General features: G+C 53.6%; 3 protein-coding genes across 4 annotated transcripts in view; all 3 read right to left on the bottom strand.

Annotated features, from left to right (window-relative positions):
- NUP93 (nucleoporin 93) overlaps positions 1–2,727 on the bottom strand; it is a 76,509-nt gene extending 73,782 nt beyond the window's left edge. For both annotated transcript variants that reach the window (XM_009950563.2, XM_086469641.1), the window contains exons 1-2: positions 2,539–2,727; positions 1,892–2,009 (exon numbers count right to left, since the gene is read on the bottom strand). In XM_009950563.2, coding sequence (XP_009948865.1) covers positions 1,892–2,009; positions 2,539–2,717 — 297 coding nt within the window. In that variant the 5' untranslated portion in view covers positions 2,718–2,727. The remainder of the gene's footprint in view (positions 1–1,891; positions 2,010–2,538) is intronic.
- An 11,294-nt stretch (positions 2,728–14,021) lies between these two features.
- On the bottom strand, positions 14,022–14,944 carry LOC147415005 (metallothionein-2). The gene is made up of 3 exons (XM_086469237.1): positions 14,873–14,944; positions 14,724–14,789; positions 14,022–14,254 (listed from the first exon to the last, which is right to left on the bottom strand). The coding sequence occupies exons 1-3, from the start codon at positions 14,901–14,903 to the stop codon at positions 14,160–14,162; spliced, it is 192 nt and encodes a 63-aa protein (XP_086325363.1). The 5' UTR covers positions 14,904–14,944; the 3' UTR covers positions 14,022–14,159.
- Positions 14,945–18,272: 3,328 nt separating this feature from the next.
- Positions 18,273–19,396, bottom strand: LOC147415006 (metallothionein-1). The gene is made up of 3 exons (XM_086469290.1): positions 19,338–19,396; positions 18,979–19,044; positions 18,273–18,386 (listed from the first exon to the last, which is right to left on the bottom strand). Exons 1-3 carry the CDS (start codon positions 19,366–19,368, stop codon positions 18,292–18,294), a joined length of 192 nt encoding a protein of 63 aa, XP_086325416.1. The 5' UTR covers positions 19,369–19,396; the 3' UTR covers positions 18,273–18,291.
- Between the last annotated feature and the right edge of the window lie 8,344 nt (positions 19,397–27,740).

The following is a 27,740-nucleotide window of genomic DNA, read 5'->3' on the forward strand; positions in this document are numbered from 1 at the left end:
TGAAAAACATTCAAAAATTGACATGGGTCATAAAAAAAATATATATACTGGAGATGAGAAAATATACTGAGATGATCACCAGACTATACCAGGATCACCATACCAAATGATAAGAGCTTGAGATCTGGCACAATTAAGAAAAGCTTTGGTTAGGTAACCAGGAAAATAAAGCAGATGTGAATATTATACAGTCCTATCTGTTTTCTCATACACCACAGATTTCAGATCCAAAGTGTCAAGAGCACCACTGCTTCTGGGCTTGAGAATCTACAGTGAGATTGCTCTGAAAGCAGAAAGGAAAAACACCAGAAATCAAAGAAGAATTAACAGCAGTAGTAAACCTAAAAAAAAAAAAATTCTTGAAAAAAATCTTGACACAATGGGGTCAAGGAAGACATGTACCAAGTGTAACATCGCCAATTAAAAATACAACATTAGAAATTGGAACAAAGGAATAAAATGAGAATAGACAGAAAGTGAACAATGCCAGCGGTTTAGACCTCTCACTCTATGACCTCTATGAACATGCAATAGGTAAATTCTCCAGTGTGCTAATTTTTTAGTGAAAACGAGGGGAAGATCATCTGGGGAGGGTGACAGAAGATAGCTAGATATGCTAGGAATTGCCAGAAGGTGAAGAGGTGCAATAGCACAAGAATAAATCCCATCTTTGAGAATCACATTGGATGTTCCAAGTAGTCAGTTCTCAGACACACACACTCACCCCGCTGGCTGCACTGCCAGCCCCAGAGGCCTGAAGGCAGCCTCAACGCGGAGGAGTACTGCTTGCACCGCCAGGAAACAGCTCCTTGCCACAGGCCCCAGGGCACACACAGAGCCACTGGAAAGGCAACCGGTCTTCGAGAACAAGGGATTACATAAACTCGCCTGAAGACAGGAGACCACAGGGCTCCTAACACTAGGATGAGACTAGACTAAGAGCCCATCCACCCAAATGGACAGCACCAAATGCTTAAATAAAACACACCGTTAGATAAAATGGGGTAGCTTCACATGCCTCCCTTCCCTCCTTTTCCCTTCTGAAGTTAAGTAGTCCAGGACATACTACTTCTGTGAAAAAGAACAGCTTGCAACTCTTTTGACCCTCCTAACTTAGCCATCTGCCAGTAAGGGGAGAGAACACAAGCTTCAAAATTATAAACCAGTAACTCAGACTGTTAATCTTCAGTACAATCCACAACATCAATTCCACAACCAGCTCTTAACTGAGTAATGAATACCGCAGATTTCTGCGGCATGAAGATAGCAAGGCAACTATCACAAAGCACAAACAGATGGGTCACATTAATTTCTAAGACACCTGGGGAGATGATCTACAGCAAAATTTACAAGATTAAATCACACTGGTAAAGCACATAAAACATGGTAAAGTCAGTGTACCACCAAGGCAAGGTTATAACATCTGACAGACAGTGAAAGAAACAGCTATACTCACCTCTTTTGCATGTTGACTTAAATGTCCCCTATTCCAACACCTCAAAATTGCTAAGTGGTTCCACATGTGTTCTTCCAACCAGATTAGAAAAGAGATCTCAACACTAAGAGGGAGAGGTATCCCCGAGCAATTCACGCTTGCAAAGCCAACGAAGACAGGTCCACAAAGTAAGTACATAATCTAGTTCCTCTTGCCTTCAGCAAGAGTTTGGAACTTAAAGTACTTCTGCCAATCTGGTACTTAATGCTGCTTCTGATGGCTAACTCAAACATCTTCCATCACGGAAAGCAGCATCTCTCCTCTGTAATTCCTCTAGCCAGTGAATTAAACACAGGGCAAGACTATTCCCACAATGGCCTTACAAGAACTTTAAACCACAACACAGGAATGGCAGTTACAAGGGCATGCTAATTCACATGTCAGAAATGTCCCTACCTGGATGTCAGTGTCCTTCACAGGTTCAAGAGGCTCAAATGTAGTGGCTGCACTTAGACTCTCTAGTCGCTGAGAAATGTGAGAGATATCAAGCCCTCTAGACCCAAGAAGAACAGACCTAGAAGGAAGAAATTGTACAGGTATGAAGTTAGTATTGAACAGACAGAACTCTAAACCCAAATCATTGCCAATACTTAGGGCAGCAGCTAGCCATGTACAGACAAGTACCCTCAGCTGCATTATAAAAACTGTACAAGCTTTGAACAGCCCTATGTGTATATCTAACCACCTCAGCCCTGCTGAACTCTTTCTGCTGTTCCACTGCAGTACTGCACAGCTGCCAAGTCCTTCCAGACAGAAAAATTCCGTAGCATGTTGGTAAATGTCTTCAGCAACAGCCAGAACAAGGTACTGCACTTTCTGGCTTTAGTGCCTGGAATCAGGAATGGTAACTCCTAGATAAATCCTTCGATTACTTTTATTTTTTTGTAAGTAGGAGAAAGGGGAGGGGGCAGGGACCAGTTTTGTGATCATTCTGTTTCTCCTGGGCACGTCCTCCCAGGAAGACTCCCCACCATTAGAAATCAAACCCATAAACAGCTTCTACCCTCTGCATAGAGTTTCCAGTGTCGGTGCTCTGTACTTACGCCTTAACATCTGCAGTCTCCTGGGAGGTGCGGGTCAGAGTGCGGGAACGCAGACGCTCCCCAGCCTGCTGGATCTCCTGCAGGTTGCGTTCTACGTGAGGGAGCTCGGAGATACCTTCTGTCTCAGCTGCAAGCTGTTCTGCCTGCTGGAGAAGCTCTCCAAAGCCTTCGGTATCCATCTCTGTTGCAGGCTTCACTCAAGATGCACAGAAACCTTCACGGAAAGAGAGGAAATTCGTGCTCAGCTATAATCAGTTTCTGTACCTACGGGGGCACAGACAGACCAGCAAGAGCATGTCTTCTAGAGCAGGATGCTCTTCTGCCCATCCTCCCCAAGTGCTAAACATCAAGGAAATACTTTCAAGTGGTCTCAGAGAGCTTTGCCTTGGAGGACTATGTCCTTAAAGACCTGTCAGAAGTGGGATGCAGATGCCATATGGCAATTCATATATGCCTTCATACAAAGGAGAGGGAAAGCAGAGAAGTCCCTGTGAAGAACTTGGTGTTAATTTAGCTATAAACTACTTGTATACACATATAAGTAGTTTAGAGAGTTGGACTCAGTGATCCTTATGGGTGCCTTTCAACTCAAGATATTCCAAGACTCTGTATTTTTATATATTATAAATGGAGACACATACATACGCATGCATGGGTATATAGGAGTGCTGAAAACACATAACTTATAAACATGAGGTTAAATTAACAGCAACACAGACGAGTGTATGCACATAGACAGCCATAACTAGCTGTCTATTAAAATGTGTTAATCTGTATGTCATCAACCCCCAAAGTCAAAAGAAACAAGTACATGTTGTTCCAACGTAGAAAACGTGTGTCGAACTTTGATGCATGCAGAGTTTTACCAGTGTTTGTGAGAATTGCTTGTATAGACCAAATGAGGGAAGAGTTAAAGAGACTATACAGCATAAGGCAAGGGCTGCAACAGATGAGGTCTCTAGTGCATCCTGCAGTTCCACATTCAGAATGGAGCCTGTTACATTTACAGAAAGGACAAAAATGTACATGCTTGGGATCAATGTGGAAAAAACGACACATAGCTGCAATGGTGTCCACATTAATGAAATATGAAATCCAAACCCTCAACTTCATGCACCAAATCCATGATTTGCAGCTAAATGAGCCACACACTACGAGCACCTGGCACCTCCGTAAAGCCACAGAACAACACAGAAATCTAATCTTGCTGAATGGTGCTACCGACATGGGAATCACCAGCACAATCTCTCTCACAGCATTTGCACCCTAATCTAAAGTGCCCGGGATCAAGTAAGACAAACCAGATCTCAAGCATTAACTCCAGCTCCTTATCATTTATTCAAAAGTAAAATCAATGAAGACTATCTGGTTCAAGGGAGCCCACCAAGAAGAAAACAGGGCATTCTTACAGACCAAAAATAGCCTGCAATTCAACTATTTCTTGGTACCCTCAACCATACCAAAGCAGTTTAACAGCACAATTTCAATATTCCCCACGTTCTCAGTCTCACTGCCATTCCCAAGTACAACTACCAGTGGCAATAGCACTGCTTCCGTCTGTCTGGACAAGTGATTTAAAAGCACCGCATGATGATTCATTCAGACACACGCTATTAGAAAAAGAAACTGATCCCTACCGCCTGGGTGCCAGGACAAACCCTTAACAGCCGGCATCCAGGAATGGAGAATTTCACAAGCTCTCCCCACCCACTTCTGGAAAGCTGGGAGCTGCTGGGGGAGGCAGCGATCAGATTTGCACCTACTTGTTAATCAGGTGAGACAGCAGAGACTGGATTTGTCTGAACCAACATGGAGAGGAACAGGGCGGGGGGGGGGGGGGGGGGGGCGGAAATAAGCAGTTTCATGCCCTGCAATGCAGCACAGAACATCTTCCCCGTATTTACTTGCGATAACTCAGGTGCGCCCTTGCCAGAAGCAGCCTCTGTTGGCAGGCACTGACCAGAACAGCCGCACTCCCGCACCGTTAAGAACTGATCAGATCCTCTGGGAGCAGCGACTGCAAACCAGCACAGGCTTCAGCTCAATTTGACCCGATCCGGTCCACTTCCTCTTACCGACAAGATAGAAAGCCAGGAGCATAAGGCTGACACTTCTCAGTGCACTGGAACCAAAAGCACGGGGAATCAGTGCATTATAAAATTGCTCTCAAACCTGCATATTTTAGCTGTAGACTCCACAAGTCAGTACCATACAAGGTCTGTCCCATAAATCTGCCGATGTAGGACAACTGCAACAGCTCTGTGAGACTGAACTGAACCCAGCAAACATAGAATAAACTAGTTATTTTGGAGCAAGTTAAACTACCTGTGATTGTAATCAAGCACTGGAAATGACAGCTCAAAACTTACCTAAAGTGCCAACGCTAAACAGCTTTTTCTAAGGGACAGAATCCAAATACTTAGGCTGAGTAACAGCACTAACAACTTCGTCTCCACCCTGACAGAATTTACTGCATTCAAGAGACTGCAGTCTGACTCTTAATGCTGCTGTGCAAGATGGAAACTGCTACCACAGTAACGAGCAGAGTGATGGCAGATTTTCATGTCTGGTTGGGGAAGGAGCAAAAACTGACACCTAAGGGAAAGAAAATACATCAGAAATTAAACTAACTTCGGTGAAACCAGATCGACCTTGGGCTAAAAGCCAGGACTGAAAAGGTTCTTCTGTAAAACAACTTTGATGACTTATCAATAGAAGCTGCTACATTAGACTACTATCCCATTAAACCCCAGTTTAATGCTTCCCCAACATTTAAAACCACAAATAAATGCTATATATTGTACAAGTTGCCTGGATTTAAGCCAAAAAAACTAGAAGAGATGATGACAGGTTTCTTAAGTCTATTCAGGCTGAATATAAATGATGATTTATTACCTAAAAAACCCCTAAAAACTCCTCAAGAGCACTACAATGCTATCTAATGAAGAATGCTGTAGCTATTATAATTCAAATATGGCCACAATGATTGTTTTACTGTACTAGCTTCAGAAAGACACAAAGCTGAAATACTCCAATGCATGCACAAGCGTCTGCTGTATTTCACATACTGACAGGCTTTGTATCATCTAATTAATTAACACTGAGAAACAGACTAAAAAAATTAATTTTTCTAGTGCTTTGAAAAAAAGAAAGGAGGAAGAGTTCTCAAGGGAGAAGGAAAGCCTCACCCACTACATTCAGAATAGCTGATGGACCAATATGATTCCACAAGTTGCCAAGAGCTTCTTCAAAATAGGAAATGAAGAGGAAGAAATCCAGCGTTGCCCTCTCGCAGAGGCTCCTGCCCCAGAACACTCAAGAGACCCTGTCTGACAAATTTGGATCAGCTTCTTTTGAAAGCAAGACACAGGAGCACACTAGTAAGAGAAAGCAGGCAGTGCCTTACTTGCTGCAGCTGAGATCTGAGGCAAAAGAGCTTTTTCAATAGGCTCCAAGCCTGGGCTGCTACAGATAATGTCTACTAAGCAAGTAAAAGGCCCATCCTGCAAGCCTAAGGAATTCTGTGTGGACAGCAGTAACAATACCTTGCTCTCGCATGGCACTTTGCACAAGCAGACATCCAGACGTTTCAGAGAAGTCGTCAGCAACATAATCCCCATGTTACAGCCAGGAGAAGTGATTAAGAAAAGCAGAGATGGAAATCAAAGAGCAGGTGGCCAAATTTTTGTTTGTCTGTTTTTAAAGGAAAGCACAGTGACATTTATAGGATATTAGTTAGACGCTGTTGCCTTCTAAGGATGCAGACACTCTGTCACTGGAGCTTTTTAAGGGTAGAACAGGCATAAAGCAGAAATGGCATAGACCTACTGACCCCTCACCAGGAGCAGAGACACATCATTGGGGTCAAATCTTGAGGTCACTTCCTGCCTTATTTTCCACGTTCCACAAGTGGAAGTGACCAAGTACAACCCAAATACCTGCTGCCCACTTTCAGCAGATCACCCTCTAATATGTAAAGCACAACAGTAAATGTTTAATCAAACCTAGCAAAGGGAAAACTTCCATACCCTAACTACAGTAAAAGCATACAAAATCAGGACAGTCCAGCCTAAAAATAAATACCTAAAAGCTCCAAGCTATACTACGTGCTCCATCTGGTACAACAACCCGTTCCCCCAGCAACAAAAGCCTGATGCAGGAAAATCCTGAATAAGCCACACAACAATCATCCAAACTTATTGTTTCTTCTACCACCCATCATTTAATCCTCCCTTGCCTCCCATAAAGACTTTCAGTCCTGCGTGTTTTGTTCTTCCATCTCATCTGCAGGTAGACATGCAAAAGTCCAACCTTTTCATGATCTCAAAGAGCTCTTACAGTACATATGTTGAACAAAACTTTTTTTTTTTCCCAAAGCTTTAAAGCCAGTAACATTCAGTTATTTGCTCTTGCACTGTGAGAAAGGACAAATAAGGGCACGCGACTCTTCTCTATCCTGTTCATTATTTAACCTGGAACCAAACAGCAGGCACATAAAATGATTTCTTCCATTCCAATATATTCTATCACGGATTTGTCAACACTGACTTTTATCTGCCACCTGACTTTCAAACTTCCTCACAGTGGTCTCAGGTCCCCACTGTCCTGAATAACTGACTCACCTGGCAGTTTCACCATCTTATCCCTCTCCCTCTTTTCCAAGCACTTATTTTAGGCACCAACTCAGCAGGGCACTAACTTCCACAGGGTGGCAAACTGGCTCTCATTAAACACAGCATTTAGTTCAGTATTTGAAATCGCTTGCAGTGAACACCTAGATCCTCCCCCCTCATTGAATTTCCTGTGATATTATCACCACAGGAATATTACGGATTTAGATGACAGAATCACAGACATTCTCCAACCAATTTTTAGGCTTTTCCTGTTTGTAAGCTCCTAGAAGTTTTCCCAAGGAGTAGGAAATCCTTTTAGAGACACAACATAAGTGAACAGCAGAAAAGCACACAGGAACTGGCTTTTCTTTGTCACCCTCACCTTAGTTCTCTGTAACCAAACTACTGTCCCATAAGACAACTTGACCAAACTCAAGAAGGGAAGTAGCCCTTGTTTGCACTTGGGACTTTAACTCAACCCCTTCCACCCGCTGTTAATATATTCTGGTTTAGAATAATGCTGGGACACAGGTGGCACCCAGCACTCCACAGTAGTTGCTAATTAAATATTGATACTCAGTGCATCCACAGCTCAAGTTTTAGCACAAATACAGTTCAACATCATGTCAGATGTTTGGCTGTTGCCTGCAGATGGGAACCAACCAGCGAGAGCAAGTTACTCCGTATACGTTGTACACTTTATGATGACTCTAGGAAAATCAAAACCATAACATAGAGTGAATCTTGCCTAGGAGGGACTAACAAATGGCATTCTTTAGGTTCAGAAATAGAATTCCACATCCAAGATGCTCTGTAAGAAATCCTTATAGTTGTTTTCACTTGTTTGGCACAAGAAGCCAGCACTGCTGTTGGTAGAAAGAACTTGTGAGCTGGGGTAGGGGGAAAGAGCTAGTCATTACTCTCATTCAAGGATAGTCTCAAGGGTCCATGTTAAGCATTAAGCTATCCTGTCATGCATCAAACTTACTGATCTGAAAAACACGAGTCTCAAGTACCATATATGGTTTACCTTCTGCATTCAAAAGTCTTCTATATCCTGCCAGGCACATATGAAAGCTACGTTTGGCAACTAAGAGGTCACATGAGCTTACCAAAACCTGCTGTGAAACAGAAGTTGAGCCAGTGACACTGCAGAGAACTGTGCCTTCCACAAGCTCCTACCACCAGATACCTAGCAGCAGGTGCTCTTCCCCCAGTCAGGAACCAACCAGTAACCCCACCGTGGCAAGGAATGCCCCCAATGAACAGAGACGTCAAATCACACGCATACACACACCCGTTCTCCTGACACCTCCCCGTTCGAGCAATGAGCTCCTACTTCCTCAAGCACCAACGCAGCACCTTAGTTAAACGCTAAGCTCCTCTTCTACAGCTGGGCTTTGCACTGCCGACCAGCACAAACGAGCTTGAATGAAGCGACTACTCCTCGCACATACAAGGCCAGCCCTGCTGCTTTAACGCGGGTGGTTTTTCTAACAAATATATACAGAACCCCCCGAGGAGCCCCAGAAAGGCTCACGGAGAGGCCTGCGTGCGCTCTCCAGCAGCCTCCCGCCGCAGCGGCCGTTGGACTCGCCAGAAAGCCCCAGAGACCGTGCCGCGGCCCGGGGCCGGTCACGGCCTGCCTCGGGCAGCCGCCTCCCTGAGGGGCCTCTCCTCAGGGGCGGCCCCGCCGCAGGGCCCGCCCGGCGGCCACGCAGGGGGAGCCCGGGGAGAGGGGAGGCTGCCGAGAGCTCAGGACCCGGCGGAGAGTGGGGTTTGAAGCCCGCACCGCCCACTGCAGCAAGCACAGGAGGCGGCGGGAAACGAAGCCATGACACGCCCGCGAGACGCTCTCACCTGCCCGCCGCTCCGGCCGCCGCGCCTGCCGTCCCCGCGCCGCGCGCCCCTATTGGCCGCCCTCACGCTCTTTCCCGCGCCGCCATTGGCGGATCCGCGGCGCTTCCCGGCGCCGTGCTCTTCTATTGGTCCAGCTCAGAGCCGGCTCCCGCCCCCTCGCGACAACAACTTTATTGAGGCACTCGGAGACAGACACGGACAGCGTGTTGGGGGGGGGGGGGGGGGGGGGGGGGGCGCGGCGGCTGGATCCGGAGTCCACAGGTTCGAGGCTGCCCCCCGCCCCTCCTCCCCGTGCTCTCGGCGCTGCGCACGCCACACCGCGGCCGAGTCGCCACAAACAAGAGAAATACAGAAAGAAAGTGCATGATGTTTTTTTCCTTTCTGTCCTCCCTCTCCTTTCATAGTCACTGCTAACTCATGCTGACAAACCCCATCCGAGAGGTGATTCCTTGGGAGGTAAAATGAGGGTAAAGAATTCATCTCGGTTTTCCCTCCCATGGCCAAATACACCAGCAAACAAACCCACAGCCAGCAGGTACTCTCTCCATCACCAGCAGAATGGTCCCCCGAAGGTGTACAGTGGTATGCTGTGTTTGGTGCCCTTGTGGGCACACGGGTATGGGAGGTGGGGGGGCGCAGACAGGACGCTAGCACAAGCCTTAGAGCAGATATTTCCGATGACCTGGGATTTGTAGGGCAAGATCTGGGAACTGGGAATTTCGTGGGCCCCGATAGGGCACATCCAACAGGCTGCTTGTGTGAGAAGTGGTGGATGGATCTCAGCACTGCTCTCAAATGTCACCCATCAAAGTCCCTCCCTCATAACTCTGATCATGTCTTTGCCTTCCTTCAGGCTTGTTTTAACAGCAGCAAGAAACACCCCCCTGCTCCCCTTCGCCCAGCTCTCTCCATATCCTGCTGCCTTTCTCTGTAGTGAAAAGTTATTCCTGCTGAGGAAACCCCTGGCACCACAGTCCGACTGCAGCAACCCCCTCTGATCCCGTTTCGTGATATCCAGCAAAGGAAGCAGATGCAGCACCAAGATTTTCTACAGCCCTTCAAAGCTGAATAGATTTCCCCATTAATACAACCTCTATTTCCAAGATTTCCTATGTAAAAAGCAGTTCCCACGCCTAAGGCAGCTCTGAGCCCCGGGGCAGCTCTGGCATGAGCTGCAGTCGCTACCCCTCATTGCTAAGCACAGGCAGGGGGGGCAGGGTGCATCCCTGCCCATCGATTCATGGCCCCCGAAGCAGCTCTGTAGAAATCTACCCCCACTGGCATGCATTCAGCCAAATTACATTCCAGCCCACCCCAACACTAAAATCCAGATTTTCCCAAGGGTGTCTCCAGGGCAGGAGCATCTCTAACGTCTGGCAGAGATGTAGGACCCCATCAGAGTGTAGGGCAGCCCATAAGCACCTCTGCTATAAATTACAGCCCCACGGGGGCTGCCCCAATTCCACCGGCCATGCTTCAGGTCTCCAAGGTGGTGAAGGTGACTCGCAGTCATTCCAGCTCAGCCACCTTCCCTAGAAAAACAAAACAAAACAACAACAAAATACCCAGTGCAGACACTGGATTTACCCAGGTGGTTAGGTTGCTTTCCCTGTGCTGTGACACTCACCAGTTGTTCAGCGACTGCCTAGTATCACCAAAATGCTGTGGCCTGCCTGGCTCCATGGAGTCTGTGTTCTTTGTAAATCTGTAGTTTTAACTCTTTCTGATGTCTTTAGCGCTATGTGCTGAGACCTCGCACAGAAAAGGCATGTTTTCCCTGTGCCATGGGCTGAGCCATGCCCTGGGGTCTGCTGTGTTTGGCCTTGGCCCCAGGTGCCCAGTTACGCCCTCTGTGGAGCTTCATCACAAAAATTAGCAGGGGGAGAGTGCTCGTGGCACTGGAGTGCTTGGGGCAGCCACTTTGAGGAGTGCATTGGTCTCTGGTGGGATGCCATGGTGGGATGGGTGTCCTGGTGGGATGGATGTCTCAGCGCAGTGGATGTCCTGGCAGGACGGGTGCCCAGGCACGGTGGTCGTGCCACCTCAGCTCTCCCTGAGCCTGTCCAGGCTCCCGGGACAGCTTTCCAGCGGGAGGAGGAGGAGGGTCCCGAGCTGCCCGGGGCCAGGTGCGGCGCCCCCCAGGCCGGGCGGGGTCAGGTGACACGGGGTGACCGGGCACGGGCGGGGACGGCGGGACCAGCCGGGCGCCGGAGTGCGGAGCGGCGCGGGAGCGGGAGCGGGCAGGCAGGTGGCAGCAAACCCTCACGGCACCGAGCGCCGGCTCCGCCCCGGGGGGGGCCTGAGCGGCGGGGCCCGGCCCCTCTGCACCGGGCGGCTCTCCGCCATGCTGTGGGTGCCTGTCCCCTCTGCACGGGTTGCCCTGTCATGGGTGCCTGTCCCCTCCGCGTGGGCTGCACGGGGTGCCTGTCCCCTCTGCACAGGGTGCGCAGGGTGCCAATCCCCTCTGCACGGGGTGCAGGTCCCCTGAGGACAGGGTGCCTGTCCCCTCTGCGCACGGGGCACGTCCTCTCTGCTCGGGGTGTATTTACTCCCTGCACAAGGGCGCACGTCCCCTCTGCAGAGGGCGTGTGTCCCCTCTGCGCACGGCGCTTGTCCCCTCTGCACAGGGCGTGTGTCCCCTCTGCACAGGGCGCTTGTCCCCTCTGCACAGGGCGCTGTCCCCTCTGCACACAGTGCACAGCTCTGCACAGGGCGCACGTTGCCTCTGCGCACGGTGCCCGTGCCTTCTGCACAGCGCCTCCGCCAGCATCACCCAGCCCCGTGGAGGCACATCAGCCTTGCAGGGCTCATGCAGCACCAGGAGCGGTGCTGAGCGCAGCCCCTGGGGTGCTGCACCGCGCTGCAGGGCTGCCCGGCTGGCTGTGCGCCTAGGACACCCCTGCCCTGGCTCCCCCGGGTGCCCAGAGGAGACACGCAGTCGCCCCACACCACCTCTGCAAGCTGAGCTGTGCTTTTCTTCAAGGGGCTGGATAAAGCACATCAGCCTCTTGCGTCAAGCCTTTATTCCTATCACCATCCAGCTACACACAGCTGTGTGCAAGCTGAGAGCAGCTCCTGCTTCATTAAAAAGTAGCCTTTTTCCGTAGAAAATACTCCCGAGGGGACCAGAAAGCCCCCAGCCACCTCACCGAGAGCAGCTACAAGTCAAAGCCAGGTGCTGGGCACATCCCAGGCCGGTGCTTCCCATGGGTGCCTGCACCCGTCCCACTGCTCTGGTGGCTTTCCTCACCCCAAATCACACCTGGGGAGGCTGGAACAGGCACAGAGGCTGGGGGTCCACAGCTCTCAGGCAGCTGGTGCTGCCAAAAAGGAGCACAGGCAGAACCAGGAGCAGGTAGGGGAGGCTGGCAGCAGCAGTACATGGAGGTGCATGCCTACGGACCACCCTGGCATGCCAGTGGGAACAGGGAGCGGTTGACGCCTGGGGCGCTTCCTGGGAGGGGAAACCCCATCTGCGCCCCAGCTTTTTTTCTGGTGCAGGATGCAGGCACCCAGCCCCCGTGAGGCTCAGCCCGCAGCCCCTCAACTGCACCGGCCAGGGCCGCGTCACCCTCCCCATCATTCTTGTTCTCCAGCAAATCATCTTTCCATGAGATTTATTGGGTTTTAAATACAAGGCAGGCCCTTAAACCCCATCTCAAGCACTAAGCTTCTGTTACAACAAGCGGTGCTGGGAGGCTGCGTAGGCAAAAGACAGACACAAATGCAATAAGGCAACGCATTTAAAAGGCAAATGGTTGCTGAGCAGGGTGTCGCTTTGCTCACCAGCAAGGCTGGGCACCCATGTGCCAAAGCCAAGGTAACCTTTGGGGAAAGGGTGAGCAGCTCCCCTGGGTGCCTGGAGTATCCCTGGGTGATGGGGACTGGTATTGTCATGCTTCCACTTTGCAGACCCCCCACCTTGTGCTACCCAGCCTGGCAGACAGGACTGCATGCCTATGCAAGCACCTCCATTTCAGGGTTGCCCCAGCACGTTGCTTTTTAAATTCATCCTGTCCCTGGTGCCTGGCCATCAAGGGCTGGAGGGGACATATCCCTGCCAGGCTGAGCTGTCCCCCTGACCAGAGAGACAGGGAAGGGGTGATGACAGCAGGGTGCCAGGGCTGGCAGCGGGGCTGGGAACCTGTCTCGGAAGCAGGGCACACCCAGGGGCACGTACAGGCAGGCAGGGGCTCCTCTGCATAAAAAGTGACTCTTTCACTTGGCAGAGACTTTCAGAAACAAAACACAGCCCACACACCTTCCTGTCTCCCCCGCCATGCTCACAGCACCCACCAGCCACCCACTGTCAGGACAGGCAAGCACTGCATTTAAGACACACAGAGCTTATTCACAGCTATGGATGTCTGGCCTCCTGGGCCTGGAGGTCATCACAGCTCCAGGGAACGTGATCCCCAAAAACAGGCTGAAAAAAGTGCTTGGAGGTCATGCCCAGGGCAGGAGGAGCCAGGCACCATAGCTGGAAGTACCTGGCATGGGGAAGCTCCAGGAAAAGCATCCCTTTGGGGATGGATCTGCTCTGCAAATGGATTGGGGTTTGCAAAGCACAGTCTCTTGGAGGGGGGGTGTGTCCCTGCCCATGGGACAGTCACATCCTCAGTGGGGTTTGGCCAGGTGCCTTCCAGCAGCAGCTCACCCACCACGCTTGTTCCCACAAGCTCTTTCACACAGGGGAAGCCCAGGGTGGTACAAAGACACCTGCCATGAAGCCAGAGAAAGGGGGCTGGGCATGTTCCCCCTGTCCCCACCCTCACCAATGGGCCAACATCTTAAATATGCTCAGAGCCACCCCACATGCAGGTTAAGGTCTGTCCCCAGCCTCAGGAAGTGCTTTTTCTCCCCCAGAGAGGTACAGAGCCCACTCCAGGAAGGCCATGGGGGTGTTTGTGAGCAGCCCCTCCACCACCCCAAGGTGATAATTCCCACACAGGAGTCACGAGCAGCAACAGGGCTCAGCCTCCAGCCCAGCCCAACAGCAGCACTCATACCTCCAGCCAAACTCCTTTATTTCCATCCAGTTTCACCACTGGTGCAAAAAACACAAAACATGAAAAAATAGGCTTTTTGGTGCCCCCCGCCCCCCTGCCCCCAAAGCATGCCAGCTATTTACAGGCAGCGGCGAGCGGCTCAGTGGCAGCAGCTGCACTTGCTGCTGGCCGGCTCCTTGCACACACAGCCCTTGGCGCAGTTGCTGCAGGTCGCGGGACAGCAGGAGCAGCAGCCTGGGGGGGGGACACAAGAGTTAGGGGGGGAGGTGGGAAGGGGTGGGGGTCTTATGGGGCTGGGGTACCCTATGGAGAGTGGGAAACACACGCTTGCACACACCTCCACCCCACAGGCTGGGCTGTGATCCCAGTGGGGCAGTGGTTGGGGGTCCTACAGGGCAGGGACACCCCTGCAAAGGGGAGCGAGGGGGAGTCTCTAGGGGACAGGGAAAGAGGAAAGGGTGCCCATGAGAGTCCTACAGGGCAGGGACACCCACAGGGGAGCAGCAGAGTCTCCACAAGGAGTCCTACAGGTCAAGGGAGGGGTTCTCTATGGGACAAGGGTCAGGGGGTCCACGTTGGGGTCGACCAGGGCAAGGAGGGCTTCCCCTGGGGGGCAGGGAAGTTCCCATGAGGGTCCAACCGAGCGAGAGCAGCCCCTCCACCCGCCACGCCCCCCCCCGCCGGGCCAAGCCCCTCCACTCACTCTTCCGGCAGCTCCGGCAGCGGCAGTTCTTGCACTTGCAGGACCCGGCGCAGGAGCAGGAGTCACCTGGGGAGGGAGAGCAGCCGTCAGCCGGGACCCGACGGGACGGCACCGACGGGACGGGGCACAACCGGGCCGGGGACACTTACCGGCGGCACACGTGCAGTCCTGGGGGTCCATGGCTCGGCTCGGCTCGGCTCCGCTCGGCTAGGCACAATTAGGCTCGTCTGGGCTGGCAGCGGTGCTGAGTAGCCCCTGCCGCCCGGTATTTACGGGGTGGAGGCGCGGGGCGGTGCTCGGCACTGCGCACGGCGGGGCGGGACCGGGCTCAGCCGGGCCGTGCTCACCGTGGGGCCGTGCTCACCGTGGGGCCGTGCTCAGCCGGGGGCCGGGCCGGGCCGGGCCGTGTTCACTCCGGGGCGGTGCCGCGGTGCCGTGCTCACCCCGGGTCACGGCCCTGACCGCCCCCCCCCCCGCCCCGGCTTCCAACCAGCCGGGGGGGTCCCACCCGCAAGCCCTTTTTGCCACCCCCCGGCAGGGTGCTGCATCTTGGGGGACCGAAGTGCTGGAAGATGCCAAAGTGGTGGGTGTGACAGCGCTGGCCACCAGCTCCCGCACGCTCGGGGCAGCGTGTACCCAGCGCTGGGTTGCGGCCGTGCCCCCCCACCCTTGGGGAGGCCATGGGATCTACGTGGCTCTCCCCGGGGATCAGCATCCTGCCGGGGTAGCCCCAAGGCAGCTCCCGTGAGGCTGGGGTGCTCGGCTGGCTCGCCTAGAAGGGGTGAGCATGGGGGTGCAGCACCAGGATGCAGTGTGGGACCGTGGCACGGCTGGCCGGGGTCTTCTGGAAATCACGGCTTCGTAGCACGGCTGGTGCCTGTGGGGTTTCCCCCTTGTCATGGTGGTTACGTGCCAGCTGGCTTCCACTGCCCCGCTCGTGCCCGCGGCCAGCTCGGCACCCGGCACGGAAAACAGTGGCTGGGCCAGGGACGGGCCGTCCCCACGCCTGCGCCCGGTGGTTTTGGTGGCAGTGTTGCAAACGGGGCAAGCCTGGGCTCGGAGCTGGCGCTGCGGATGGGGTCTGTCCCCCTGGAGCCCGGGCCAGTGGGCCTTGGGACAAGGAGGAGGTCGGTGACCCTGAGAGATCGTGCCAGGGAACGGCTCGTGCTTGTTTGCAAAAACTTTTTTTTTTTTTTTTTTTTTTTTTTTTTTCCCGGCAGTGTTTTGCAGGCAGCAGCGAGGGAGTGTAAATAGGAGGCTGAGCCAACAGGAGCTGTGCTCGCCACTGGCTGAGCGGGAAAGGAGGAGAGGTGAAATCACGGTGCACGTGTGGTTTTACTGCACATAAACATGGGTTGTGAAATCGCTTCCATGACACCCCCCAGCGCGGTGCTGCGGGCCGGCGCCGCCCCCCACTACAGCAGGGGTGGGCTTTGCTACATCCCTGTTTGAAGAAAGGAAAGCCCCCTGCACCACCCGAAATAAGGATGTGCACCCCGACACGGGGCCATACCAAAAGTGAGGGGTGCGTGTGCAGGGGCAAGGCTATGGGGGAGGTAGAATTCCCAGATTTCTGGGAATCCTGCATGTCACCCATAGAGGAGCTGTCCTGGATCTTGGGGCACGTGGCTCTGGGCCCCCGTCGCTGTGAGCGGGAAGGGGCAGTACAACATCCCCACAGGACCGTGCGTGAAGCCAGGACAGGAAGAGAGCCCAGAAAACTCCCTGTTTCCCAGTTGGGGCATTCCCACTGAATAATGAAGTCATACTCCAGCAGGACAGGGAGGGGTGAGACGTGTCTTTCCGGAGCGTGCATCAGCAGGGGAGAGGGGACCTCGGGGGCTTTCCCATGTCACTGCTGGGGCTCTGATTTCCTGGGGCTGGCTGGGAATAGTTAATCCCGAGGCTATGCCCGTGTAAGAGGAGTGCCAGGTCCAACGCTCATCTTACAGCAGCTGTGCAGTGAGCAGAGGAACCACAGCTGCCCAGCACAGGTCTCAGGGCTCGGAGCTGGGCTGCTGGGAGCCCCTTCTGCCCCCCATTTCCCACACAGGCAGCGGACAGCATCCAGTAGCTTCTCTGCATCATGCTGCTGCTGTGGAGCACAGGGATGGGCACAAGGCAAAGCAGAACCAATGCAAAGCCACCAGGGACAGCGAGGCTGAAAGGATGCTGTCAGCCTTGCTGGTGAAATCATGCGTTTGGGGTGATTTATCTGATTAGCAACCTCTCCTTCATGCTTGTTGTGGCTCACCAACTATGTTTTTGCATGGTTGGCACTTAAATCTCTCTGGTTAGGCAGGAATAAAGATAACACTGCTATTTGTAGAACAGAGTTTAGTTTGAAGCTCCAGAGCTGGTGCTGCACCTTGCCTACACCATGCCTGCCCTGCCCTACATTTGGCTGGTGTAGGGACATGCTTCACGCCCGTCAGAAGTATGAGGTGATGATGACATCTCAGGGGACACCTTGGGGGAAGACCCCTTCTGGAGAAAAGGATTATCCCCTGGGGACTGGCACTTTGAGCACCCAGTGGGCAGGGGTGCCCTTGGCCATGCCAAACTCCTGACTGAGTCCTGGCAGCAGTGGCTGAACGGGTCAGGAAAGGTCTTGCAGCTAAGAGGAGGTCATAAAAACTGTGTTTGGGGAGCGCAGGGACAGGCAGGACCCCTCGTGTGTCCTGGGAAGCAGCACAGTGCCACGTGGCACCTGGGGTGCGGCGTTCTGGCAATGGCATGGCTGTGACTGGGCAGGGTGAGCATCACACCCCGGCACGGGCATCGCAACCCATTGTGGACATTGCACCCTGGCACAGGCGTTGCAACCCTTCACAGGCATTGCACCCCGGCATAAGCATCACATCCCATTGTGGGCACTGTAGCCTATCATGGGTGTTGCAGGGCGCTTCTGCAAGGAGCCCAAGGTGACCTGGATGCCCTGCCAGACTGGCAGAGGGATAAGCAGGGTGGTTCTTCCAGCCAGTTCAACTAAACTGCTGGGAGGAAAACTAAACCTGTTTCCCCACCACCCCACCTGCTGTAGAACGTTACCCCTGGAAATGGGCAGGGCGGCAGCGGTGATTATGCTGTCGGTGAAGGCTTGTAATAACGAGCTGCTCACTAGCCCCAGGGATTTTTGGTGGAGGAGAGAGCATGGGATTTGCCCTCGGGTAACAACAGGGCGGGGGATGGGGGGGGGGGGTGGAATCCCTATAAATTACCTTGTTATGCAGGGAAAGTGTTAAAACAAGAGTCAGAGCTGCTGGTAGGGGTGGCAGAGCCAAGGTTGGAAGAAAGGAGCAAAAATAAGACGAGAGCTCTTTGCCAAGACCCCCCAAACGTGCTGCCCTCCCACTCCCCAGGGAAACTACCCCATCCAACAAAAGTGTCAGGTTCCTTATAGACCTTTATATACACATCACTTTATTTAGGTAGCTTATTACATGTCATGTGTGACAAACACTAAAGATATCTGAACACATATAAAAAACCCACAACATACACAATAAGGTTATTCTTCTTCAGCCCCCCAGATATGCAGCACCCCCAGATGTGCAGCCAGGGGTCCCTATTTGCAGCAACTGCACTTGGCGGAGGGGGGGCCCTTGCAGACGCAGCCCTGCGCACACTTGGCACAGCCGGCCGGGCAGCAGGAGCAGCAGCCTGTGGAGGGAGACAAGTCAGTCAGGGACGTTCCCAGGGGTGGTGTCAGGGTGGGGTTTGGGGGGTGTGGGGTGTGTGTGGTTTGGAGACCCCCCACCAACCCCTGTGGGCTCCGCTTTTAGCAGCATCCCCATCCCCAGTGGTGTCTCCCACGGTGGTTTTGCAGCCAGGGCCGGTACTGGGGAGTCACGGGAGGGTGCGGAACCCCCAGGGGCTCACCGGGCCCGCACCCAGCCCCTCTCTCGGCAAACCCTCCTGCACACAGCTCTGCCTGGCACTGACGGTATCAGGAGCAGCCGGAAGAAATCCCGGTGCCGGTTTCTTCCCAGAGCATCCCTCTGTGCTGAGCCTGAGGCACCAGTGAGGGGTAGACTGAGTTTTGGGGTTTTTTTGGGTGGCTTTTATTGCCTGGTGGTGGTGGTGGTAATTCACCCTGTGCTCCTTCAGGGGCAAAAAAATATGAGAGGAATAAACCCAACTCTGGCAATGCTGAGCCTGATTCGATTACGTGTGTCCAGGGATGCACACTGAAACCCCCACAAGTGTTTCTGCCCCGCCCCCCCGCCTCGTGGGGCTCGGGGACCCCCCTTACCTTTTTTGCACGATGTGCATTTGCAGTTTTTGCATTTGCAGTTGTCCCCGCAGGTGCAGGTGCCACCTAAAACACAGAGAAAAGGAGGAAAAAACCTGTTGAGAGGAGGGGGTGCTCGGGGTAAGGGCCGCAGGGAGGGCATTGCCGCATCACCGGAGCATCACCGGAGCATCACCGGAGGCCCCGGCATTCTCGGTGAGATGCTCCAGGTGAGACACCGCAACGCTGGGAGAGGATCTCAGCCAGGACGAGAGCATCGGGGATGGCGGAGGAGGGAGCGTTGGTGGTCCCGCCGGGATGCTCCGGCTCCCTCAGCGCCCCCGCTCCCGGGACCGACGTAGAGAGTAGCGCTGCCTTACCGGCGGCACAAGGGCAGTCCTGGGAGTCCATGTCTGCTGAGGCTGGGCTGGGCGCTGGCTGGCGGAGGCGCTGGGCGATGGGAAGAGCGGCTTTGGCGGGGCTCGCAGCCGCCTCCTATTTATCCTTGGCCAGGCAAGAGCGAGTGCAAAACCTCCGCCCCCCGCAGCCTGCGCACGGCTCGGCCCGGCTCCTGCCCCGGGCGCTGCTGCTGATTCACTCACCGGGCGGCCAGGCAGGACCTGGGGCTCCCGCGTCCCCCGCCTCCCCGGGGTGCTGGGGGCAGGCAGCAGGGAAGGCTGGTCTGGGTGACCACCCCTCTCTGCTTGAGATATTGGGGTGGGGTGGTGGGGCGTGTGTGTGCAGAGAACGGCCAGCTCTCATCACACAGATGGCACCTGCCTTGGGAGCGCTGCTCTGCTGCTGGGAGCTGGGGGGGGTGCACCCAGGGAGGCTCCCCCAGCCCAGCCCTTTGCCAAAATCAATCTGCTAAGCCCCAGGATGTTTCAGGGGAGTGCATTGGTCCCGGGGCTGTCACCACTGCCGGGAACTCTCAACTCTCTCCTCCCAGAACCAGCACGGTGAGGTGATGGGGAGCTGGCACAGCGGGGTGACAGGGATGCGGTCCCTGGCCCAGACCCTGTCCCATGGTTCCGACACCCTCCCCTCGAGTGGGAGCAGTAACAAACTGGACTGGCCTGGCTGGAGCCTGCCATGCCCTCCCAGCGCCCCAGGATGACGGCACCCACGTCCCCTCGGCGCCGCGCATGGCACCTCGGGGCGCTCGTCTCCTTCCCAGCTGCGGTTCTTCATCCCACTCGTCTGAATTAATTTCCGCGCGCTATTAGCTGGGTGTGCAGAGGAGGAGGGTGGCGGGCAAGCTGCCATCACCCTGGTCAACTCCTCCGGCAAGTTTTACCCACCCACTCGAAAGAGCAGTGAGGGTTTGGGGTGGAAGGCACAAAAAAATCATACTTTCTGAGATTCTGGGTGTGGGAAGGGACTGCCCCATGGCCAGGAGGTGTTGCCAGCCGTGGAGCATCCTTCCTCCTCACCTCTGGGGTTTTCATGTGCTCCCCAGGGTCAGTGGTACCCTATCCCGGCCACCCCATGCTCCGACACTCCTTTGCTTTGGCGTTTTATGCTGCCTGAGCTTTTGCCTGCAGTGGTTTGTTGGAGGCGATACTAATCCAGCCAAAACAGTGGGCCAGGGGGTATTTTTACCACCCAGCTGTCTGGGCATGTTTGGAGCTTGTTGGGTGACCTGGTGGGGAGCGGTGCCAGCGCTTTGACTCGATGTCTGCTCCAGCCCAGCCAGGCCAGGGTGGGAAATCGGTATATAAAAGCCTGAGGAAGGCAGAGTCGATGGGCCCTTTCCTCGCCCCAGCAGCGGCTTGTTGGTGCCCCAACGTGCCAGCCCTGCAGTCATGTGAGCGTCACACTGCTGCTGATGCACCGAGGCATGATGGCGGGGATGGTGCCAGGCACCAGGCGTGTGCCAAGGGTGTCAGTTGCTCTGACGGGAGCAGGGAAACACAAACGTGCTGGGCAATACACGTGCAAGCGGCCACCTGCCGGCCCTGGCTACGGCTCCCTGTGCTGTGGGTGTCACAGCACAGTGGGGACACTTCCTCGGGGTCCTGTACGTGCTCTGCTCCTGAAATAATGAGCTGAGTGCTCCCACAGTGCAGGAATATGCCCAGGGAAATGCTTCCAGCCATGTCATGGTGGAAGCACAAGGAACAGCAATGCCACCACAGCATCCACTGTGTCCTCCCACACCATCTGGCACCCTTGGCCACCAAAGCCATGGTGTTGGCAGAGTGCCCCTCTCCCCAACTGATGGTGGCCCAGGGATGCAGGGACAGGCAGCCCCTCCAAAGTGGTCCCTCTCCTTCAGCCTGGGGAGAGGAAGGCGAAGCCCACACTGGGGGAACAGAACGTTGGCTGTGCTGTGTGATCTATGCCATGAAAGGGCAGAGCAGGGGAAAAGCTCTCCAGCACCTATTCTCAGCTCGGACCTCAGCCCTTTTTCCTTTCTTTCTTTCCTGTCTTTGCACGAAGGAAAAAAACATCTTCCACTTGATGCAGGACTGAGGGTCAGGGCTCTGAGATGTCTTGTATTGCTCCTGGCCCATTCTGTAATTACTCTGGGAGAGGGCTGGAGCAGGGGCTTTTCAATTGGACATGCATCAGCTGGGCCACCTTCAGAGGCAGCCTGTAATTGGGTTGATGAGCTGCAGAGCCAGGACCCCAGGGATACCTTCCCGCTGCTTAATCACCCTCTGTTACAAGGCCCTGGAGCCCCAGTTTGCATTCCAGCCCCTGCCCTCCATTTGCTGGGAGAGCCTGGGGGTTCCCTGTCATTGAAACAAGCCTGATGTTGCTCCCCAGAGCGCAGCAAAATGGGCAGGGTCTCTGTGCGGCAATTATTCAGCAGCCCTTGCCATGCCAGAGCTGTACCCCTTGGTGGCTCTGTTCCCTTCATGGGATTCCTGGATCTGTCCCCAGGCACATCCGTGGCAATCACCCCAAGACTGCTGAGCAAATTAACACTGGTGAGTCAGCAGGATACTCCAGCGCTCCAGGCAGAGCTGGAGATGATGCTCACTGGTGGGATGGCAGTGGCTGAGCTGGGTAATGGCTCTGAAGGTTATGGCAGGGTTGGGGCTCCCTGGAAAGGAGTGAAGGAGGCTGACAACCTTCAGGAAGATGTGGTGGAGGCACCCATCCCTGCGACAGGTGCCTGTGACACCTGGGGAGCCTATGGCTGATTGCCAAAACCAGGGGACAGTGCCAGGACTGGTGCTGGTGACTGGCAGTGACTCAAGACCAGTGCCAGGCAGGCGAGGAGGAAGGGGCAGCAGCCAGCTCCCGAGGAGGTGACCTGGCACAGGTCTGCCCTGACTGTCTGCCGAAGGACGTGCAGCTCCAGCCACCCACGGTCACGCCATGGCACGTGATGAACCTGCTTCTGCCTCTGGTTGCCTGCAATTTTCTACAGCCACCCCAACACATCGCCTTCAGGGGACCCTGTGGATGGCTACAGGCATCCCTCTCCCCTCTCCGAGGACATGTGTCTCCCCAAAGCACTCGCTCCGGGCTCGTCATCCCCTCTCAAGCAGTGCTGGGTTCAGTGGCTGGTCCTTTGCTCAGATACAATGTCCCATGGAGCTGTGAGGCTCTGCTGGCAAAGCACCACAGCTCAAGTCAGTACAGACCACGGGCAGGGAAGCCAGGGAGCTACAAAACCAGTGTGAGTACAGCACAGAGATCCCAGGGGACAGTCCCTAGGGGTACACTGCTCCCCACCATTGCCTACTGCTTGCTGTGCAGGGTGCTGATGCTCTGTGGCACTCCAGCTGTGCAGGGCACCCAGGGGTGCCCCTGATGCTGTGGTAGCAGTGAGGCCAGCTCAGCTCTTTCCACGCCAGCTGCCTGTTTGTGTTGCACCCTGGGCAGGAGAGCCATGGCTGGCCAGGGCCAAGTTTCCAGGCATACAAGGAGCCATAACCCACCTGGGACCAGACTTTCAAACCAAAATAGAGAAAACAAGGGGGCTTATGCATCCCCCATAGCACCCAGCAAACACACAGCAGGTTCAAAATGCTGAAAGCCAGCAGGAAGCCATGGGAGCAATCACTGCTTAGAAAGCAGGCTCGGCTTTTATTTGACAGGTATCTCAGGTTATTATTTGCTGATGATAAACAAGTGTTTAAAACACGGGAAATAGGTGCTGACGTCGTTTTGTTTTGCCAGAGCTTGCCAGCCCTTTGGCAGAGGAGGAAGAGGATGAATCACCCCTCACCTGCCCCAGGAAGCCGTTCCCAACCGCTCCCCATGTGCATAGGCAAAGCCTTGGAAACCATTTGGGATTGAAACCGGATCAGTGGGGTGACTTCATGTTGTGGAGGCTTCTTTCTTTTTCCCAGAAAACGGGGAGCAAAGACATGTCCTGGTCTCAGTGGCAGACGTGAGCTAAGCCCATTGTCTGCTTTCGCCCCTTGCTCCTTCCCCAGGAATCACCTGCTTTTGAGTCAAACCCCTGCTTGCACCTTGATCGCAGCTTCAGGAAAATATGTCCCAGTCGGTGCTTCTCTGGATGCTTGGCTAACAGCAAAACATAGCGTGTCTCTGTTTACCTGGGTAAATGGCCTCCTTGGTGGGCTTTGCTGGCCCCTGATCACGTCTGTAGCAACAGAAACACCCCCTTGGCGAGGGCCTGCTCGCAGAGGGAGGGGGATGAGCAGATTTTCATTAAGCAGGAGTTGCACCGCGTGCAATGCTGCAATGCTTTCACAACACTGCAGAGTGCTTTGATGTGGGCTGCTTGGGAGCCGCCTTGCAACCCAGCCGGCTGCGCTAGGGCTGGGACTCCCAAGTCCAGGTTTCTGAGCCGGGCTCAGCCGCCAGCTCATCCTATGGCTCCAGGCAAGGGTTTGAAATTTATTCCATATTTCTTATCTGGAACTGAGCTATCAATATTACCTTCCCCTTGAAAAAACAGTGTGCGGAGGGTGCTGATTTGCTAATTACTTATTCTTAGGGGGAAGAGAAAGGAAGAAATGCTGAACCGATGCCGTGCAGTTGGGGCTGGGAGGGTGAGCCTGACCCTGCAGAGTCACTGTCGGTTTTGGGGTGCACATCTCGAGGGACCCTGGCACAAGGCAGGAGCTCCTGCCTGGCAGTATGGGGCTTTGGGGCTGGGCGATGTGTGTTCAGGCACGTCTGGAAGATGAAAGGGCTGATTCCTCTTTTGATCATGAAATTCTCATAAATGTTAATGGGAATTACTTCAAGGTCTAACGAGGGCAGAATTGCAGCCCCCCAAGGGAAGGAAGGGGGTGAGGACCAACCAAGCTTTGGCTGGGAAATAAAAGAGCTTGGATTTACCTCGTTCCCCACCTGCGAGAGCAGAGTATTGGTGGGTCAGGGCTGCCCTGCATCCCTGCAAACTCTCCCGGGAAATGGTGTCCCCTGCCTTGCCCAACACTGTTGACACTTGCAGAGACAGGCTTTAAGCATCGTCTTAACTCTAGGCATCATTTTAACTCACAAATCTAGTGCTTTCCCAGTGTACAATTTGGATTTTGTTGGGTTTTTTTTTTCCTTTTTTTTTTTTTTTTTTTTTTTTTTCCCCACATCCTCCCTTCCCTTTTGTGTCTTTCAGGTTCCCACAGACTTCAAACTCACCTGCTCCAACTACTCGCCGCCTCCCCTGGCTGAAACGTGACCTGAAGTTTCCAAGTATCGTTACCTTGGGCATATTTAATTATTTTATTCCCCTTTAGTTGCTAATTAGAAGCCGAGAGTAGAGGGGATGAGTAATCCCCTAGGATGTTGAGTAGACACTTGCCTGAGCTTGCAAAGAAAACACCAACCCCCCCGGTATAAAGGCATGAAATAAAAGGATGTGATATTTTCCTTGATGTCTTCATAGCCCTGCTCCTGAGATCCAGAGATCGTGGTTGTCTGTCCCAGGAATGATTCATGCAGACACTGTGCTCAATCCTACCTCCCCCGAGAGCAGCGTCTTGGGGGAGGCAGGATCCGGCACAGTGGCTCTTCCCATTCCCATCCAAAGGCATCTACCATCCCAGGGATGTGCATGGGATGGGGGGAGAAATGCTGCTCCAGCTTGGGCAGCAAACTTGGGAAGGGGAAACAGAAAAGCCCCTGCAGATAACAAAGCTGGTTTGCTGCTGCTCAGCCAGGCTCCATCTTCATTTTAAGAAGTATTTAGGCATGCATATGCAGTTGCTCATCCCTCCCCAGTCCCTCCAGCCATATTATCCCCTCCTGGAGGGCTTGGGGTGGTGAGTTTTGCCAACATTTTCCCAAACTCACTATCTGAGCGCTCCTCAGGGTTTAGTGTCTCAGGGGAGAGCAAGCAGAAGGATCCCCTGCCAGGCAGATGAAGGTGTCATGAATTTTTGGCTAGATTTGAAGTCTTTGCCAAGAAACAGCTCTTGGGTGGGTGATGATCCTTGTACCTGTTGTGGTGTCATGGCCACCTTCTCCGTGCAACCTGCCTAGAAAGCCAGCAATCTGTGCCAAGCATGATTTATTTATATTATATTATATTATGTTATGTTATGTTATATTATATTCATAGAATTGTAGAATATCTCAAGTTGTAAGGGACCCGTAAGGATCATTGAGTCCACCTCCAATATATTACATTATATTATACGGTACTATATTATATTATGATTTATATATATATGTTAGTATCCCCCTAGGAGCTAGAAAAGAGCAAACACTGGTCATAAGGCATTGCCTTGCCAAGGCTGTGCAGAGCAGCTCTGGGGTCATGCAGGAAGGAGGACAATGATGATCTCTCGCTGGATATTGAGACCCCTGTTCTGGTGATGCAGGTGAATCATCCCTCGAGTACAGTGACACCGACCCCCGCTGTACAGCAGCCCCCGGCTATGCAGCAGCAACACCCGGATGCTCAGTGAGGGTTATATGGGATTATCCCCCCTATAAAGGTGGGGAAAGGGAAGGACCCCTGTCTTGAGTGCGGCTGTGACGTGAGTGGGATGGTCGCTGAACTCAGGACTGGGTGCTATATGTAATATAGGTGACATGCCTTTCAAACGAAGGGAAATTAGTACTACTGAAAGTCATGATTTCAATTTTAAGAGTTTCAGAGCCAGCAAATTCAAAGTGGCAGCTGTAACAGGCAGCATAATTTAACTGTGTTGCAGACTCACCAAACCCAATACCATAATTAGAGATGCAAAATAATATTTACAGCCCAGATCACACATATTTAGCAATAAGTTGGAATTTTCATCTGTTTACAATTTTACTAGCCTAAAAAGGTCTCTGAGCTCAGTTTTTTCCCCATTTCACTTGGTTGGGTTTGTAGAGCCCGACAAAGCAATGCTCAACGCTGCTGGGGGTTTTCCCTGAGAGGGCAGCAGCATTTGCTGGACTTGAGCAACACGCCATTGCCTGAGTTCATGCTGGTGCTTTGCCTTTGTGCTCTGGTACCCAAACTGTCATCTAGGAGGGGAGACACACTGCAAGGCTGGCACCGAGACCCACGCTTGCCCAAAACAGATCCACAAAGGGGAAAAAAAACCCATCTTTAATATGCCGTGTGCAATTGCTGCCTCGTTATCCACAAATATAATGGCTCATTGATTCAGCTGCCAGAAAAACTTCGTAAAAACAATTAAAAAGAAAAAGGCGGTTGTCACATTCGGAGTCTCATGATCTCCGCTTGAGCGCTGCCTTTGAGAGCCCTCCTTCACATGCAGGGCAGGGATGCTGCTGCCAGCTGGGGCTTGGCTGATGCACAAGTAAATGCCAACTGGAATGTGCCTGCCAGATTTCCTAGAAATAAATGAATCTTTGCCTCAATCCGGTGGCCTCTGCGGGGAAGGGCTGTTGTCCTAGCGCATCCTTTTCTAAACCTGCCTCTTGCTGGGATGGGGATGATAACATGCCAGTGGATAGCAGGTGCTGGATTCAGGTGCTGGTTGGAGAGCGGGGTGCATTTATAGCACCTGTGGAGGTTACTGTGTTAAAATTATTTCTTAAACCCAGCACAATTTAAGAATTTCTAAAGTGGTAATCTTGAGCCAGGGTTTCCTTATCCAGCCTGCGGACAGGCAGGGAGTGGTTGCTGCAGGGAGAGGGGACCTGTCTGGGTACCAAAACCCACGCTGGGACAGGGAACAGCGTTGGAGTTTATACTTGGTGAGGGTTTGCCCCCCGTCCCCCCAGTTTCCAACCTCTTCCCTGATGGCTGGATTCTGTACAAATCAGTGCTTAAGACCAGCAAACAGCAGTATCAATGCTCCGAGGTTGCTTTTTCACAGGCAGCATGGAGTGTTCTGACACCGCATTTGGTTTTACTGCCTTGCTGCTTCTCAGTTCCAGATACTCTCGGTTTACAACTGAGCACTGGGCTGCCAGTGAAGTGTGAGTAACAGCGAGCGTGGCAGCTGGAGGAGCAGCAAGGGGTGAGGCAAGGGGGCTGGGAACAGGGAGGGGACGCCCCTTGGCCCAACTGGGTGCTGACCCTTCGGGGGAGCCAGGACTGGGATGGCGGTGTGGGTGTTAGGGGCTGCTGCCTGGGGGGCAATCGCGTCTGCCTCCCTGCTCCTGGTTCCCCTCACTGACCCCCACTGCCCCTCAGCTGCCCCCCAGTACCTCCAGTTACTGCCCCAGCTCCCCTGACATCTGCAAATGCCCCACGTAGTCCTACACCTCCAGTTGCCCCCCGCTCCCCCAAATGCCCCCTGCATCCCAAACAGACCCTGCAGCTCTCCTGTCGTCTGCATTTGCCCTCCTGGCCTCCCAATCTGACACCCCAGCTGCTCCCCAGTACCCCCAGTTGCCCCCCAGCTCCCCTGACCTTTGCAACTGCCTCTTCAGTCCCACACCCC

The sequence above is a fragment of the Leptosomus discolor genome, chromosome 8, assembly GCF_034619465.1.
Source record: "Leptosomus discolor isolate bLepDis1 chromosome 8, bLepDis1.hap2, whole genome shotgun sequence".
NCBI classification, from domain to species: domain Eukaryota; kingdom Metazoa; phylum Chordata; class Aves; order Leptosomiformes; family Leptosomidae; genus Leptosomus; species Leptosomus discolor.

Bases quoted from the DNA above. Each gene is read 5' to 3' on its own strand.
- LOC147415005 (XM_086469237.1), bottom strand. From the start codon at position 14,903: ATGGACCCCCAGGACTGCACGTGTGCCGCCG. The intron at 14,790-14,872 runs GTAAGTGTCCCC...CTCCCTCCCCAG, and splicing joins GGACTGCACGTGTGCCGCCG to GTGACTCCTGCTCCTGCGCC. The intron at 14,255-14,723 runs GTGAGTGGAGGG...TCCCCCCCCCAG, and splicing joins CTGCCGGAGCTGCCGGAAGA to GCTGCTGCTCCTGCTGTCCC.
- LOC147415006 (XM_086469290.1), bottom strand. From the start codon at position 19,368: ATGGACTCCCAGGACTGCCCTTGTGCCGCCG. The intron at 19,045-19,337 runs GTAAGGCAGCGC...TCTGTGTTTTAG, and splicing joins GGACTGCCCTTGTGCCGCCG to GTGGCACCTGCACCTGCGGG. The intron at 18,387-18,978 runs GTAAGGGGGGTC...CTCCCTCCACAG, and splicing joins ATGCACATCGTGCAAAAAAG to GCTGCTGCTCCTGCTGCCCG.